Source organism: Indicator indicator, chromosome 4 (assembly GCF_027791375.1).
Source record: "Indicator indicator isolate 239-I01 chromosome 4, UM_Iind_1.1, whole genome shotgun sequence".
NCBI lineage: Eukaryota > Metazoa > Chordata > Aves > Piciformes > Indicatoridae > Indicator > Indicator indicator.
In genome coordinates, this window is record NC_072013.1 from 37,846,926 (window position 1) to 37,864,773 (window position 17,848).

The following is a 17,848-nucleotide window of genomic DNA, read 5'->3' on the forward strand; positions in this document are numbered from 1 at the left end:
CTGCCCATGGCAGGGGGGTTGGAACTGGACAACTGGATGAGCCTTGAGGTCCCTTCCAGCCCTGAGAGTTCTGTGATTCTAAGAGTGAGGCAGCTCAGCTGGGCTGATTTGGGCAGCAGGTTGCCACCAGATCCCTGAGCTGAAGCGATTCAGGTAGTAAACTGGTGGAGATGTGAAAAGAGAGGCAGGGAAGAGGAAGCAAGAACTGTGTCTTTCATTAGTACATCACTTCAGAAGCTCAGAGGCCTTTTACTTCCTCCTAAATTATGTTGGCCTTTTGTTAGTTGTGAGAATCATTAATGAAAGACCTCTAACACATTCTGTGATTCTACAAAACATTCATCAAGATGAAGAAAAAGAAGAGCCAGAAGAGAACCACTTCTGCCTTGAGTAGTTTCAGGCTTACCAATATTTTTGATACCCACAGTCTGCAATATGACAACAGAACCTAAATTGAAGTCATTGTGGAAGAAGAGGCTCAGAAAAGGGACAAACCCAATGGTTTTATTAAAACCAAAAGTATCCAAATGCTTTTGGCTCCTCCATTTTGCCAAGAAGCAATTTGCACCTACAGAAAGCTAAGGAACAGTTTTCAAGGGTTTAAATAATTTTTACAGCTGATGACAGATTTCATTCCTGGAGATGTAAACATTTGCTTGTGCAAATCAACTTTTAACAGGCTATGGCTTCTTACATTCGTGTCTTGCAGCATTCTAAGCATCTAAAACCTGCTTCTGCACCACCTATTCTTCCAAAAAAATAACTTAAAAACCATTCTTTCAGAATAAGAGAAAACAGTTTACTACTTGTGACTGAAAATCCTTGGTACCTATTGCAGAACACATTGCTGGATGAGCCTTGAAGATGTTTTCCCTTCTGAATCAACCTCACATTTCCTTGTGTTCTAAATCTAAGAATTCTCCACCTGAAAATATAGTCCAACAAGGATGGCTCCAGATTCATTCCCACAGAAAGAAATTAAAAAAACAAATAAACTCAAATGAAGCAGAGCTGGTGCAAGGTCCAACTTAAAGCAGTGCTACAATACAGTTCAAATTAAGTAGTAAATCAATTTAACTACCACTACTCAGCATCAAGGATTTCCCTTGTACCTGTTTGTAATTTGGGGATGTTTCTGAACTTGGTACTTAGCCTTAATGCCATCTCCCCCCTGCCCCCAAAAAAAATATTTTGGGAGATGCAGCTTGTTCGTGGAAGCTGAGAGAATCCCCAATGAGCTCTAACACAAACAGATCAGGTTGGGGTTTAGGTTTAGGTGTCAGATCCTGGCTGGCGTTCACAAAAGGTTCAGGAAACTAAACATAAATTTGTAAACGCATTAAAAAAAATTAACCAAAAAACCCAAAACACAAAAAACACAAATGAGAGCTGAAAAAAAAAAAAAAAAAAAAAAGAATTCTACGAAAAATTTGGTTTCCCAGAGGTTAACCAAGTTCCAAGCAGCTCATTTGGTCTTACAAGTCTACTGGTTTTGCAGTTGGCAGCAGTTTCACTTGAGCTATTGGATTCTTTGGGGAGCCTCTGTAACGACTTCTGGCTTTTCCTGAAGCACTTCTGGTGATTGTGGATTTTTCTGGGGCAGCCTCTGGAGCATTTGCATGAGCTTTGACAGTGGATTTGACTGGTTCACGATTAGTTAGATCTTCCAGGACAGACTTTGGAGGGTGAAGAGTGGCTCTCTGCTCACTGGGCCCAGCAGCCCTGACAGAAACATCAGTGCTGGTTGATGGATTTAAGGGCCTGCAACAGGATTTGGGTGGAAAGTCCACCTGCTTATGAGACATAGAAACTTGGTCAGACGAACTGAGTGGCAAAGCCAGAGAGTTCTTGGAGGGCTTCTCTGTGCAGGAGGACAGTGCAGAATCACAGCTCAAGGACTTCACAAGTGGTGAGCCAACCTCACTTGCTTTCAGCAGCTGAGAGCTTCCAGGGTGCCTGTTAGCCTCCAGTAAGGAGTTGATTCTTCTCACAGACTGTCTCACAGGGGTTCGCTGGAACTTGAGAGGGGGTTTGGCTTTACTTGCAGAGCTTGGATCGTTCAGTGAAAGCTTGTTGAACCACTGGATATGGTCAGAAACCTTCCCGTGGTCAGGGAGAGCTGATGTCCTAGGCTGAGTTTTCTCAGTGTTGTCAGCCTGTGTGTGGTGGTTGTCTGCTTCCTTTTGTGACTGAGGCACCTGCTGAGCAGGAAGCTGTCCCACCACAGAACCTTTGGTGGCCTCCTCTTCCAAATGACAGCAGTTTAGCCTGCAGTTTACAGCTGTTTGTAGGGGTGTTAATTCTGTGCCCTCCCTCCTTCCCAAGGAATGCAATTTGCTTAAGCCATCTCTTGATGAACTCTTCTCAACAGTCAACTTCTCTTCCCTGGCCAGTACTTGAGGCCCAGGAAGTTCTGCTGCATGCTTTACAGCTGGTGTTGGGAGCTGCAGATCAATTGCAAGAGAAGTTTTGAAGTTTCTTTTCCCCAAAGATTCCATTTCATCTTTTTTTGTGTGTTGTTCATCACTAGCAGAAATTTGACTAACTCGGTGCAACAACTCTCTGGGTTTTGTATTTGCTGCAGCTTTAGAAACTTCTCCAGCTAGTGATTCTTCCTCTGAACTGAGCTTCCTGAGGCATGGCCTTTGATTTAGTGTTTCACCTGCTCCACCTGAGAAGGAAGATTTAGTATCACCTATCAAACTGTGAAGGCTACCTCCAGATGCAGAGAAGGCTTCCTTCACTTTCAGTAGTGTTTCTGCAGCCGAATTACTTCCATCTTCATGAACCCAAAGTTCTGAGCTGTTCTCTTGCTTGCTTACAGAAGTGGATTTAAATTCATCTGCAACAGCTGGTGGCTTTCCAAATATCAAACTAGATTCTGACAAATCATTTCCTGGTTTGGAGTGTCCTGGCACGATACCCTCATCATTCCTGCTGATCACCTGAGAAGCTGTTACAGGAGGACTGCACCATGACATATGGTGAACTTCTTTGTGACATTTTGGAGTCAGCAAGTTTTCTTCTGACTTGCTCACGTGCTTTGAACCTTCAAAATAAATATCACAGTGTTTTTAAAAAGAAAAAACCCCATAGCTTGTGGTTTTACTGATCATGACAGGCAAAATTCTGTTAAAACCCCCTAATCATCCAAGCAGCACTGAGGTTAAAGATGCCATTGCTCCCTTAAGAGATGTCAAAAACGTCTCTGATATTAAGAGCTGAACTCACAACTCCTCTTGCTTAACTGAAAAAACAACATCAGAGAGCACAAACCTGTTCTCAACCAATTCACTCTCCCCAGGAGCCACTAACATTCAAGTTCACTTTTGTCCTGCCAGCTGGAAGCACTTTTAATCAAATTGCTGGAAGGCTGTGCTGCCATCCAACCAGAGCTGGACAGGCTGAGAGCTGGGCAGAGGGCAACCTGATGAAGTTCAGCAAGGACAAGTGCAGAGTCCTCCATCTGGGCAGCAATAACAGCAGGCACCAGGACAGACTAGGGCTCATCCTGCTGGAAAGCAGCTCCATGGAGAAAGACCTTGGAGCCCTGGTGGACAGCAAGTTGCTTGTGGCCAAGAGAGCCAATGGGATCCTGGGGGGCAGCAAGAAAAGTGTGGCCAGCAGGGCTGGGGAGGTTCTGCTGCCCCTCTGCTCTGCCCTGCTGAGACCACAGCTGCAATCCTGTGTCCAGTTTGGGGCTCCCCAGTTCAAGAGAGACAGAGACCTGCTGGAGAGAGTCCAAGGGAGAGCCAGGAGGATGCTTAGGGGACTTGAGCATCTCCCTGTGAAGAGAGACTGAGAGCCCTGGGGCTGTTTAGTGTGGAGAAGGCTGAGAGGGGATCTGATCAATGTCTATCAATAGCTGAGGGGTGGGTGTCAGGATGACAGTGCCAGGCTCATTTTCCTTGTGCCCAGTGACATGACAGAGAACAGCAGGTACAAGCTAGAGCACAGGAGGCTCCACCTCAGCACAAGGAGACACTTTTGTATCATGAGGGTGAGAGAGTCCTGGAGCAGGCTGCCCAGAGAGGTTGTGGAGTTTCCTTCTCTGGGCATTTCCAACCCCACCTGGATGTGTACCTGTGTGACCTGCCCTGGGTGATCCTGCTCTGGCAGAGGGGTTGAACTCAGTGATCTCTGGAGGTCCTTTCCAACCCCTAACATTCTGTGATTCTGTGGTCTTATACCTTTACCCATCAAGGCCTTTTTTGCTTTACAAGAGGAAGGCTTTCCTTATGTACTATATTTTTAGATGCTTACCTTTCTTGGGGAATTTCTCATTGACACATGGGCTGAAGAGGACATCTCCTTTGGCACATTCACTTCTGCTTTCCAAACCTTGCTGACTTGCAAGACGCCTTCCAATATTTTCAGATCTGTTACCTCCTGCACATCCTGGTACAACATTCTGGCAACGAACAAAAAGTATTAATTACCTTCCCAGAAACTTGTAATGAGGGATCTCAGAGGAACCTCTAGGAAAAGGCTATGCAAATCAGGCACAGCAGCCTTTCCTTGGCTCTACTTCATCTTCCCTTGGTGCTCTGTAGACCCAGTGGGAACAACCTGCCTGCAGTAAGGTAGGCTCTGAGCAGAGTGATCCTGTGCATAGGCTCTGGAACAGCAGAGCTTCAGGAACTGTGACATCTACTTATCATAAGTGCAGTGGCAGGCAAGCTCCCATCCAGTCAATTGCTCACTCCCCAGCAGGATGAAAGTAAGAATTGGAAAGGCAAAAAGGAGGTGTAGGAAGGAATTAAAAAATAGAAAAAAAACCCCAAAACTCCAAAGCCAAAAGTGATCCAGAAGCAATGATTCATGAGCAGGGCACTGCTCAGCCAGCCCTGAGAGGTGGCTACTTGGAAAAACCTAACCCCATCCCAGTTTTATTGGTGTGTGCAGTTCTGGTGTCCCCAGCATAAGGAGGACGCAGCAGTGTGAGTGAGTCCAGAGGACACCACAAAGACGATGCAAGGGCTGGAGCAGCTCTGCTGTGAGGACAGGCTGAGGGAGCTGGGGGTGTTCAGCCTGGAGAAGAGAAGGCTCTGAGGGGACCTCAGAGCTGCCTGCCAATAGCTGAAGGGATCCTGCAGGAAGGCTGCAGAGGGACTTCTCATCAGGGTGTCCAGAGACAGGCCAAGGGGGAATGGTTTGAAGCTAAGGCAGAGCAGGGTTAGAGTGGAGCTGAGGAAGAAGTTCTTCAGTAGGAGGGTGGTGAGACTCTGGCACAGGCTGCCCAGGGAGGCTGTGGCTGCCTCCTGCCTGGGGGTGTTGAAGGCCAGGCTGGATGAGGCCTTGAGCAGCTGAGTGTAGCTGAGAGGTGTCCCTGGGCATGGTGGGGAGGTGGAGCAGATGAGCTCTGAGGTCCCTTCCAAGCTGAGCCATTCTGGGATTCTATAGCATGGGGAGTATTTCCCTTGGTCAGTTTGTCAGCTGTCACCTCCCCCAGCCTCTTGCCCCATCCTAGATGAGCTCAGCAGAAGCTCTTCAATTACTGCTATAAAAACAAGCCTGGGGGTTATTTCATTTGCTAGCAGTGCCCAGCATTTCAGGTGCCAGTGTGCCCAGTGTGCAGCAGGCAGGGTGAGCAGCAGCAGCTTACCATCTCTCTGCAGCTTTTACCCAGCCCAAACTTCAAGCGCAGCGACCTGCGAACCATCTCTTTGCGGCTGATCTTGGGGGAGAAGCAGCCTGTCCTGCCTGACTCAGCCCTGCAAGAGGGGACACAAACACCTCCTTAGTGTGGCAGGGCAAGGAAAACATCCCAACACGGCCAGAAGGCCATTTCCTCTGCTTTTGTCTTCTTGCCAGGCGTTAGCAGCAGTCATGGGGGGGCAACGGTGAAGAGGGGGGGGGGAAACCGGCGACGATGAAGAGCGGGGGGGGGGGGAAAACCGGCGGCGACGATGAAGAGCGGGGGGGGGGGGGGAAACCGGCGGCGACGATGAAGAGCGGGGGGGGGGGGGGAAACCGGCGGCGACGATGAAGAGCGGGGGGGGGGGGGAAACCGGCGGCGACGATGAAGAGCGGGGGGGGGGGGGGAAACCGGCGGCGACGATGAAGAGCGGGGGGGGGGGGGGAAACCGGCGGCGACGATGAAGAGCGGGGGGGGGGGAGGAAACCGGCGACGACGATGAAGAGCGGGGGGGAGAGGAAACCGGCGACGACGATGAAGAGCGGGGGGGAGAGGAAACCGGCGACGACGATGAAGAGCGGGGGGGGGGGGAAACCGGCGACGACGATGAAGAGCGGGGGGGGGGGAGGAAACCGGCGACGACGATGAAGAGCGGGGGGGGGGGGAGGAAACCGGCGACGACGATGAAGAGCGGGGGGGGGGAAACCGGCGGCGACGATGAAGAGCGGGGGGGGGGGAACCGGCGGCGACGATGAAGAGCGGGGGGGAGAGGAAACCGGCGACGACGATGAAGAGCGGGGGGGGGGGAGGAAACCGGCGACGACGATGAAGAGCGGGGGGGGGCGGAGGAAACCGGCGACGACGATGAAGAGCGGGGGCGGAGGAAACCGGCGACGACGATGAAGAGCGGGGGGGGGGGAAACCGGCGGCGACGATGAAGAGAGGGGGGGGGGGAAACCGGCGGCGACGATGAAGAGAGGGGGGGGGGGGAAACCGGCGACGATGAAGGGGGGGGGGGGAAACGGCGACGATGAAGGGGGGGAAAAAAGTAAAGGTGAGGAGGGAGGAAAAGTAAAGATTAAAATTAACTTAAAATAATCTTTTTATAGTTAATAATATTTTAAGTTTAGAAGGAAAAAAATTAAGATTAAAATTAAATTATTATAATTATAAATAGATTAATTCAAGTTAAAATTAAAGCTTAAAAGGAAAAATACTGTTAACTTCAAACATTATTAACTATAAAAGTTTTTAACTTGACATTGAAGATTAACAGGAAAAAAAGTGAAGATTAAAAGTTAACTTAAACAATTAGTATAAGATGATTTTAAAGACAGATGGAGATTTTACATATTATTAATCAAAGTGTCCAGATCTACCTTTCCAATTCGTCTTTGCTTTCTGAGAGTTAAAGCAAGAGCTGTGAGTTACCTGTATAATTTTTTGCTTGCATGTCTCTTACTTCTCCTGCTCCCTGTACCATACAAGTGATTTTCACCACCAGTTGAAGGAGACAGTGAGGTTTGTGATGACTCAAGAGACACACAGGGGCTTCCTTCAAACTGAACTGCAGGAATAACAACACAAAATAAAATCCTATTTACATCATCTTAAAATAGTGGCTTTTCCCACATAAAGACTTAAAAGTTGATACAATAGAAAATAGGTTTTTAAACAGCAGAGATTTGTTTGCTTATTTCATAAAATCCTAGTGTAACACCTAGAGTGGCTCAGGCTGGAAGGGACCTCAGAGATTATCTGCTCCAACCTCCCCACCATGCCCAGGGACACCTCTCAACCAGACTCAGCTGCTCAAGGCCTCATCCAGCCTGGCCTTCAACACCCCCAGGCAGGAGGCAGCCACAGCCTCCCTGGGCAGCCTGTGCCAGAGTCTCAGCACCCTCCTACTGAAGAACTTCTTCCTCAGCTCCACTCTAACCCTGCTCTGCCTCAGCTTCAAATCATTCCCCCTTGTCTCTAGACACCCTGATGAAAAGTCCCTCTCCAGCCTTCCAGGTGCTGGAAGGCAGCTCTAAGGTCCCCCCCTGGAGTCTTCTCTTCATGGAGCGCTGGCTTGAAATTACTTTGACTTCCCCTTTTACTAAATACTAAATCAGGTATTAAATACTAAATCAAGTTATTGTCTGTAGCATACATAGACATGGCTGGATTGCTATTAATTGCATGCTACTGATATCACTACTTCAATTAAGTTTCCACACTGCTATCATCAGATAAGTTTCTCAAACTTAGGAGCTGAATTAGAAAAATTATTCTGTCTCAAAATTATTTGCTGTGTGTTTGTCCATATATCTAGCCAGAGTAGTTAAAGAACCATGAAAGAACTGCTGATCTACTAAACTTTTTCTTAAGGGAGTCATGCATCTGCTTGATAAAGTTACTGCTTTATTTGGCTGCTCTACAGCAACAAGATTTTTAAGGTATGAAATGATTTAATAAACAAAAGGAAGAAGTTTTATGCAACTGAATTGAGAGAGGAGGGAAAAACAAAAAAAATCTTTTGCTGAAACAGAAAAGACATTTCTAGGTTGGCTAACTTCAGTTGGCAACACATTAAAGAACCAAACAAAAACGAAATAGGATTTGCAGAAGAGCCTGACAGTTGGAAGCACTCTGGTAGCATGCAGAGGTATTAAAGCACTGTCAGAATTAAAACTTGTTCTATAGAGTTCTTAGATTGTTTAGCATCTAAAAACAAGAGGCACTTAGATTATAGAGAAAAAAATATAATAGCAATAATTGCATTCCAGAGAGCTAAGGCTCTGGTGAGGCTCCACAGGGCTCTGGGCAACCTGATCTAGTGGAGGATGTCCCTGCTGACTGCAGAGGGGGTTGGACTAGATGACCTTTGGAGGTCCCTTGCAAACCAGACCATTCTATGATTCTAAGATCAGGTAGTTCAGCATTTAGGAGGCAGCAGGAAGATACAGCTTGCAGAAGGTTGGAAACATAGGCTGCCTTCATGGATTTCTGTGCTGAGACAGAAACACAGCTATAACCTAGGTGACAGAGAGGGACTGGAAAAGGTGAAAGGACAGCAGGGTTGCAGATTTGAAAGAGCAAGAGAACAGAAAATAAGAAACAATTTTCCTTTTGCTCAATGCATGTAATATGACATTCAGTGATGATGACAGACTAGTTACTAAGAGAGCAACACCATCAAGTGAAGATGATCAGTGAGCACTGACTAGTTACTAAGAGAACACCGCCACCAAGGGAAGATTATCAGTGACTGCCTAACAAGAACCAAAGCCTGTATGTTTAAATTGAAAGCCATAAACAAGCATTTCACAGAATCACAGAAAACATCATGTTGGAAGAAACCTCCAAGCTCATCCAGTCCAACCTTCAACCCAGCACTGAAAGGCCAACACCGAACCATGTCCCTAAGCACCAGAGGCTGCTTGAACACCCCCAGGGATGATGACTCCAGCACTGCCCTGGGCAGACCATTCCAATGCTTGAGAACCCTTCCTGTGAAGAAATGTTTCCTAAAATCCAGCCTGAACCTCTCCTGGTGATGCTTGAAACCATTTCTTCTGGTCCTGTCACTTATCACCAAGGAGAGGAGGCTGGGCCCTCCTTGCTCAACCAGTAAGGGAAAAAAGAAATGAAGGCACTGTACCTGATGCTGGTGTTGAACTGAGGTTAAAAATGCTACTTGGTAACAACTCAAAAGCAAAACTATGCTTAAAAGATCTTCTCTTCTTGCTGGACAAGCCCTGGGAGCAATCAGTTGGAAGTTTACGCTTGGTACTTGGAGTAAGGACCACAGGAGTCACTGATGAAAGGACTGAAATTGAGAGAACAAAATCTGCCATAACAGCTTAAAAGGTGTGGAGTTTACAAAAACAAAGAATTGTTTTGTTTGCTTTTTTCTTAAACTCTGAAATAAAAATGGTTGTAAAAGCTTAGAGACAATGCATGCATCTTGAACAGGCAAAGCAGTAAGGATAGCTTAGAGTTCGGGGGTTACTTAGTTATTTCTTTGCAAGCTAGAGTACCAGAACAGAAAATCCATAACCAGGGGGGAAGAATTGTAGTCATCCTCTGTAAGCTTAAGAGACAGCAAGAGTGAAAGGACTCCAGTGCTGGCAAATTCATTCCCAAGATGGCAAACTGCTGCAGCACTACACTAAAGCCTTAGCGTGCATTAGGTAAAAAGCTCAGGTTCAGCTGTGCAATCCTAGAAGCACTGCTGCAGGGCTGGAGCTCCTCTAAGCACTACAGGAAATGCAGTATCCTCAATAAATCTGGATCTATATTCACAGCTGCAAACAAATTTAACCACTCCAGGGAAGTTTTTAGGGCTTAGAATATAGCTGGCAAATCCTGAAGATACTGCATGGGTTTTATTGAGCACAGACAGACCAATACCTACCACTTCTGTCTTGCTGAGGTGTAGTGGAGGGGGTTCTGTTAGATTTAATTTTATTCAACGCTCCACTAACAAAATCTGAAATGCAAGACACACCGAGCAGTCAAAGTTCAAGATCAGGTTTGTCTTGCTCTATTTGCAACTCCACTTTAACTTGTATTAAAGAAATCAAATCTCTGCTTCAGAAGTTGTGCTCCTCACCACCACTTTTTTTGTTGCTTTCACAATAACTGAGAAATTCTATTTGCCTGAAAAATTACATTTTTCTTTTTCCTTTATAAAATTCATAGAATGGTTTAGGTTGGAAGGGACCTTGAAGATCATCCACTTCCAATACCTCTACTATAGGCAAGGACACCTTCCACCAGCCCAGGTTGCTCAAGACCTCATCCAACCTGGCCTTAAACACCTCCAGGGAGGAGACATCCACAACCTCCCTGGGCAGTGTCTGTTCCATCTCTCACCACCTTCACTGTTAGGAATTTCTTCCTGATCTCCAGTCTAAACCTTGCTTCCTCAAGCTTCAATCCATTCCCCCTCATCCTGTCACTACAAGCCCTTGTCAAAAGTCCCTGCCCAGCTTTCCTGTAGGCCCCCTTCAGGTACTGGAAGGCTGCTATTAGGCCTCCCCAAAGCCTTCTCTTCTCTTCTCCAGGCTGTACAGCCCCAACTCTCACAGCCTGTCCTCATCAGGGAGGTTCTCTTGCTCTCTGATCATCTTTGTGGCCTCCTCTGGACCCTCTCCAGCAGTTCTGTGTCCCTCTTATGTGGGGGCAACAGAACTGGATGCAGTGCTTCAAGTGGGGTCTCAGCAGAGCAGAGAGGCAGAATCACCTCCCTGTCCTGCTGCAGTCACTGCTTTTCATGCAGCCCAGCTCACAGCTGCCTGCTGGGCTCCAAGAAACTGTTGTTGGCCCTTTACTCTGCTCCTGTGAGACTCCATCTCCAATCCTGCCTCCAGTTCTGCTGTCTCCAGCAGGAGAAGGACACAGAGCTGCTGGAGTGAGTCCAGAGGAGGCCACAAAGATGATGCAAGGGCTGGAGCAGCTCTGCTGTGAGGACAGGCTGAGGGTGCTGGGGGTGTTCAGCCTGGAGAAGAGAAGACTCTGGGGGGACCTCAGAGCTGCCTGCCAATAGCTGAAGGGATCCTGCAGGAAGGCTGCAGAGGGACTTCTCATCAGGGTGTCCAGAGACAGGACAGGGGAGAATGGTTTGAAGCTGAGGCAGAGCAGGGTTAGAGTGGAGCTGAGGAAGAAGTTGTTCAGTAGGAGGGTGCTGAGACTCTGGCACAGGCTGCCCAGGGAGGCTGTGGCTGCCTCCTGCCTGGGGGTGTTGAAGGCCAGGCTGGATGATACCTTGAGCAGCTGAGTGTAGCTGAGAGGTGTCCCTGGGCATGGTGGGGAGGTGGGAGCAGATGAGCTCTGAGGTCCCTTCCAACCTAAACCATTCTGGGATTATAAACCATGACAGAGCATAATACACTTGAACCAACAAATTATTCTAATTCAACACACACACACAGAGTTTTTATCCCTGCCTTCTCATGCCCAGACCTGAAGTATACAAGATTTTTGAGTGTCCAAATATAATTTCAAAACTAGCAAAAAAACCCCAACAATTAAAGATCTTTATCAGTGTCTGCAACAAGATCTAAAGTTGCCTCAACAAAAATCTGGCTTCCCAAAAGCTGACCACAAGCAAACGAGCTTCTTTGTTGTCTACCAAAGACAGTAAAATAAACTCAGAGTACTTATTGAAGTCTTAGAGATGATGCAAATCAAGCCCAACAATTTTCACATTCTGGAAGTGAAAGAAGCAAGTGCTTAGGATCAGCACTCCTAAAGCCTCAAAATAATTCTGTTTTAGTTGTCACAGCTTTCACACAACAGATCTACCTCCAACACTTCTGTGCCTCCTCTTCTTACATTCACTGGGAGATTCATTCTCACTGTCCTCATGGCCCCACAGGGAAGGAGTAGATTGAAAGGCATCAACACCTAACATTGCAGGTATCTTTTCCAAGATAAAGTCTGGCACTTGTCCTAAATTAGTTGAGGAAAAAATAAGGAAAAAAAAAGCGATTTAAAAAGTTGCAAAAAAAGTTGCATACAAGTTTGTACAGGAAGAGATTTTTTGATAGATGTTGATCCTCTTACCAATTTCTGCTGCATGCTCAATGAGTGTCTGCACCACAGCAGCTTGCAAGCGAATCTTTTTTTCTGTACCAGCTGACATCTTCTCATTTTCATTGCAGTGCAAGAGGTTGGGAGCAAAAATCACTGCCAGGTTACCGCTATCCATTCTGTTTTCATTGGATCTTAACAAGAACAGTTTGGGGTTTTTTTAATATATATATATAAAAATTACAAAGATACAGGCAGTGGTGAGAGAAAAGAAACAAATAATCAAATGCAGTTTGAAAACGAAAAAGGAATCACAGAATTATTAGGGTTGGAAAGGACCTCGAGGATCATCCAGTTCCAACTCCCCTGCCATGGGCAGGGACATCTCACACTAGATCAGGTTCACCGGAGTGCTCACAACCCAAGACTAGATCCCCACGTGAGTGTTACTGAAATCAAGGGGTTACAGATCTCAGTCAGTTTTGAGGAATACAAATTATCAGTTAGATTATGGTCATTTAATCAGACACTCCTTTTGCTTTTTAAAAGAAGAATGAAGAATACAGCTATGAGGGAATGGAATAAAGTCAAATCTCCAGCTAAAAAAAGAAACCACTTTGGATTTCTGAAAGAATAGCCCATGACTGAATTCTAGTGAATAACTGCAGCTAAGAAAGTTTAAAGTCACAAACCATCCGCAAAGTTACAGCAGCTGCCTGAAAAGTGAAGTCATTCAAGGAAATGGGAGCTGTTTACAAGCTCTCCTTATACTGACCTGAGGGACACAGTTCTCAGGAAGTTGAAAAAGTATCTCAAAGTGTCAATGGTCCTGTCTGCCATCAAACAGGACAACAACACAGTTGCAGTTTTCTTCTCATTTCCCAGCTGCTGAGCTTTGAAGAGACCTTCCTGCAGGTGAGGTGGAAGGATGGGTTCTGGTAGCTCTCTAAAGAACAGTTTAAGAAGCCCTGCAACATCACATGGCAGCGCAGCTGAAAGGCAGTTTTCACCTTGATCCAGTTTACTCTGAAATTGTTCAGAAGAAACATGATTGGAAGGCTTTAAGATACCATCAGATTACTAAGTTAGGCATTAACCTTCTAGCCCATGTCAGAGAAGAGTCATTTCATTCTCAGTTTCAGCTTTGTCATGTCCTACCAAACTATAGCACCCACAGACAACTCAATGTTGCATTAATTCAGACGTTTCCCATGCCTGCATCCTTCTGGGAGAACATAGTTAACCAAATGTCCTCACCACAACCATCATGAGCAATAGCTAAGAAGTTTGTTCAGCCAAAAGTATATTCTCACCACCTGGAAAGCTGCAAAAATTCCCAGAAAACAAAAAGAAAAGTCAAAGTTCCCCAGGTTCTGGACTAGATCTCCTCTAATTCATCATAAATCACCATAAGAAGGACACAGAGCTGTTGGAGCAAGTTCAGAAGAGGGCCACAAAGAAGATCCAAGGGCTGGAGCAGCTCTGCTATGAGGACAGGCTGAGGGAGCTGGGGTTAGAATCATAGAATTGTCAGGGCTGGAAGGGACCTCAAGGATCATCCAGTTCCAACTCCCCTGCCATGGGCAGGGACACCTCACACCAGATCAGGTTGCTCAGAGCCACATCCAGCCTGAAAAAGATTCCAGGGGAACCTCAGAGCTGCCTTCCAGTACATGAAGGGATCCTACAGGAAGGCTGCAGAGGGACTTCTCATCAGGGTGTCTAGAGACAGGCCAAGGGGGAATGGATTGAAGCTGAGGCAGAGCAGGGTTAGAGTGGAGCTGAGGAAGAAGTTCTTCAGTAGGAGGGTGCTGAGACTCTGGCACAGGCTGCCCAGGGAGGCTGTGGCTGCCTCCTCCCTGGGGGTGTTCAAGGTCAGGCTGGATGAAGCCTTGAGCTGCTGAGTCTAGTTGAGAGGTGTCCTTGCCCATGGTAGGGAGGTTGGAGGACATGAGCTCTGAGGTCCCTTCCAATCTGAGCCATTCTATGATTGTGATTTTTGAAGTAGGCAATCTTATCAGTCTGCTTCCAATATTAAAACTCAAATATGACTGAAAAGCCTCCAAAACCTAACCCATGGAGATGCAGTGAAATGCAGATGAAAACCCAACCCAAACCAAGATTTCGCCAATACCTTTAAAGCCTTTAAACGAACAAGAGATCCAGACTTCCTGAAGAGTCCCTCAGTGTGAGCATGCCCTTCCAAGTATTCACAAGTATCAACAAGAAAGCTGAGGAGAGAAGAGTAACATGCTTCTGACACTCAGAATTAACCAAGGAAAACTGTTTCATCATAAATAGATAAAGCTTTATATAGAGGAGTTTCCCCCAGTGACAAGAGATATAAGAAAATACAACTGAATGTGTAGCTCTGAAGCCTCCTTCTAACCTCTGCCTCCCTACTTCCCAACTGAAATTGTTCTTATGTACCCCAGAAGCTTTAGCAGGCCTGGAATAAATATTCTGCTCCTCTGACAGGAGTTCAGTGCTATATAGATAGCAAAGTAAGCATAAATCTAAACACACAGTGTCAGTTTACCTTGGGATATAACCATATTCCGGCACCAGTGATTGTGGCAATGCATGAAAACAGACTCCAAAGATCTTACCCTAAAAAACAAAAGCAAATTAATGTTATTCCAAAGTTGATTGCATTACCAACTGCATAGTATAGAAAAGCACCCAATGCATCCAAGAAGTACAAACAGAAGGGTGGTTAAGACAAAAAACAAAGGCTTTCAGATAAGGCAGATAAGAGGCATTGTCAGGCACTGTCATCTTTAGGTACCTGAGCCTATGCAGATCCCAGTTACAGGGAACACCCTGGATTACTGTGAAAGGACAGAAAGGGTTTCTGCAGCATGCTCTGGGGGTTGGAGTAGATCATCTCTAAGATACCTTCCAACCTATGCTATGAAGATAGATGAGAGAGTTGGGGCTATTCAGTTTGGAGAAGAGAAGGCTCCAAGGAGACCTTCTTGTGGCCTCCTAGTACCTGAAGGGGCCTACAGAAAAGCTGGGGAGGGACTTGTTAGGGTGTCAGGGAGTGACAGGACTGAGAGGGAATGGTTCCAAGCTAGAGGAGGGGAGATTTAGGTCAGACCTTAGGAAGAAATTCTTCCCCATGAGGGTGCTGAGAGACTGGCAGAGGTTGCCCAGGGAGGTGGTGGAAGCCTCATCCCTGGAGGTTTTTGCAGCCAGGCTGGATGTGGCTGTGAGCAACCTGCTGTAGTGTGAGGTGACCCTGCCTGTGGCAGGGGGGGTGGAACTGGATGAGCCTCGAGGTCCCTCCCAGCCCTGACAATTCTATGATTCTAAGCCACTCTATGCTTTGCACTTTTTATTTGACAAAGAGTCACTTTTGTTCCAAGATCCCCAAGTCAGTTAAACAGATTGTTTTGGAATTTCCCCTTTGGAATCTTACCTCTTCAAATGGACTAAATCCTATTTTTCTTAGGAATCAAAACACAACATAGATAAAATAACTTTTTTTTTCCTTCCATCATCTGAGGCACTGAAGAGGATTAAACTCAACAGAATAGTCTAGAAAGCTGCTCTGAACTCTTACACTTAGCAGGATATTCTTATTTAAAAAGTTGTAACTCTATTGCCTTAGCGCAAGGCATCAGACTATCTGTTACATATTACAAAACAAATTCTTCAGTCATTACTACTGATGCTTACCTACAGTGGGTTTTTTAAATGCTTATCTGAGGTTATTGCAGAGTTGTCTCAGTTATAAACCCCCCACATTTCATCATTACCACTTGTGCTTTTAATTTCTTTGCCCCATCGATTTTCTGGTTACAGAACACACAGACCAGCTCCTGCCCCAGCCAGAAGAGGATTGGGATCACACTCAGCTTGTTATCAGATGCAAACATTTGGTTATTTAGAGAAGAAATTCAAAGTGCTGTCCCTGATGGGGAAATAGTTAATCAGTAACTAACTCATTAGGACACCTTGGGCCTATCTGTCCTACAGAAAACAAGCACATGATAAAGAGAGAGAAGCAACAGATATTTGCCACTGTACTCCAGGGTGCTAAGAAGAAAATTAACTCCGAGATGTAATATTTTTGTGTCTTTGTCAGGGAGGTGGTGGAAGCCTCATCCCTGGAGGTTTTTGCAGCCAGGCTAGATGTGGCTGTGAGCAACCTGCTGTAGTGTGAGGTGTCCCTGCCCATGGCAGGGGGTTGGAACTGGGTGAGCCTTCGGGTCCCTTCCAGCCTTAACAATTCTATGATTTGATTCCGTAGTGAGAGAGATTAAGCACAGCAAAGTGTAGAAGCTCTCATACAGAGCAGAGACACGCATGCATGTTCGAGGGGATACCGACTATGCTAACAAAGAGGAACAGACCGCGTTTCACCATCTGCTCTGCCTTGCAACACTCCGGTCCTCAGCGGGCAGGGGGCGGGGGGAATTCAGTACCACTGAGCCACTACCTCACCAAATCACAACACGGCTAATCTAACCAGACGGTCGTCTGGAGAACTTGCTTGGCGACAGAAAGGACAGCAAAACGATTTTCCCCGCTTGCAGAGATCAAAAGGTTTCCCCACGGGAGGAGATTATGCCCTGTCAGGGGCTGGCAGGAGCAACAGAGCTGCGGCAGCGCCACCGAGGCCGAAGAGCAGCTCGCAGACACGGGTGGAACTCACAGTACCACAGCACATTAGAGGTTGGAAGGGACCTCCAGAGATCATCCAGTCCAACCCCCCTGCCAGAGCAGCAGCCCCCAGAGTAGACCACAGAGGAACGCACCCAGCTGGGTTTGGAAAGTCTCCAGAGAAGGAGACTCCACAACCTCTTTGGGCAGCCTGCTCCAGGGCTCTGGCACCCTCACTGGAAAGAAGTTTCTCCTCGTGTTGAGGTGAAACCTTCTATGTTCAAGCTTGAACCTGTTATTCCTTGGTTTATTGCTGTGCACCACCCAAAAGAGCCTGGCCCCCTCCCCTTGACACCCACCCCTCAGCTATTGATAGACATTGATCAGATCCCCTCTCAGTCTTCTCTTCTCCAGACTAAACAGCCCCAGGGCTCTCAGTCTCTCTTCACAAGGGAGATGCTCAAGTCCCCTAAGCATCCTCCTGGCTCTCCCCTGGACTCTCTATCTCGAAGAGCTTCCCTCGAACTCGAACCTCCGCGCTCTGCCGCTCCGCCACCCCGCCGCGGAAGAGCACCGGGGAGCTGGTGCCCTCCCTGAGAAGGTAGCGTTAACAGCTTCGCTTACCTCCGTAGCCGCGGCTGCCAGCTGCTTGGCCCCCGTCAGGCAGCTCCCGCTCTTCACCTTAATTCCGTAAGAGGCGCGGAGCTCCTCCAGCACCGCCAACCGCACCAGCTTCCTCCTCTGCTCCGCCATCCCAGCGCCCGCCCTACACCTCCAGACCCTTCTTTCCCCAGCCCTCGGCCACCTCTCACACCCTGCTCGCTGCCATCGCGACTCCCCCCTAACACCAGGCCGAGCCCAGCCCCTCTGCGCTCCGGCGCCGCCAGTAACCGCCTGGCTCAAACCCAGCGCCCTTCCCCGTTCGCACCTCTGATTGGTTCGCTTAGCGTTCGAAATCAGGCCCCCGACGCCCAACGGCCAGCTGGGGCTGCCTCTGGGGCGCCTGCTTCTTGTGCCGCCTCTCAGCTTCCCTCAACGCCCGAGGCCTTGCGCATTGCCTTCAGGCGATCTCGTTCG

General features: G+C 47.3%; 1 protein-coding gene across 2 annotated transcripts; it reads right to left on the bottom strand.

Annotated features, from left to right (window-relative positions):
* Positions 1 to 1,475: 1,475 nt before the first annotated feature.
* Positions 1,476 to 17,524, bottom strand: ARHGAP11A (Rho GTPase activating protein 11A). 2 transcript variants are annotated; one of them, XM_054400200.1, is made up of 12 exons: positions 17,396 to 17,524; positions 14,700 to 14,770; positions 14,295 to 14,391; positions 12,936 to 13,186; positions 12,194 to 12,354; positions 11,933 to 12,079; positions 10,041 to 10,115; positions 9,285 to 9,452; positions 7,070 to 7,205; positions 5,606 to 5,714; positions 4,264 to 4,411; positions 1,476 to 3,049 (listed from the first exon to the last, which is right to left on the bottom strand). In XM_054400200.1, the coding sequence occupies exons 1-12, from the start codon at positions 17,522 to 17,524 to the stop codon at positions 1,476 to 1,478; spliced, it is 3,066 nt and encodes a 1,021-aa protein (XP_054256175.1). The 2 variants fall into 2 exon arrangements, with proteins under 2 accessions (XP_054256175.1, XP_054256176.1); XM_054400201.1 differs by lacking the exon at positions 10,041 to 10,115.
* Positions 17,525 to 17,848: the final 324 nt, after the last annotated feature.

Coding starts and splice junctions, on each gene's coding strand:
- ARHGAP11A (XM_054400200.1), bottom strand. CDS start 17,524: ATGGCGGAGCAGAGGAGGAAGCTGGTGCGGTTGGCGGTGCTGGAGGAG. Junction 12,080..12,193: donor TGAGCATGCAGCAGAAATTG/GTAAGAGGATCA, acceptor CAACTAATTTAG/GACAAGTGCCAGACTTTATC. Junction 9,453..10,040: donor ACCTCAGCAAGACAGAAGTG/GTAGGTATTGGT, acceptor TCTCAATTTCAG/TCCTTTCATCAGTGACTCCT.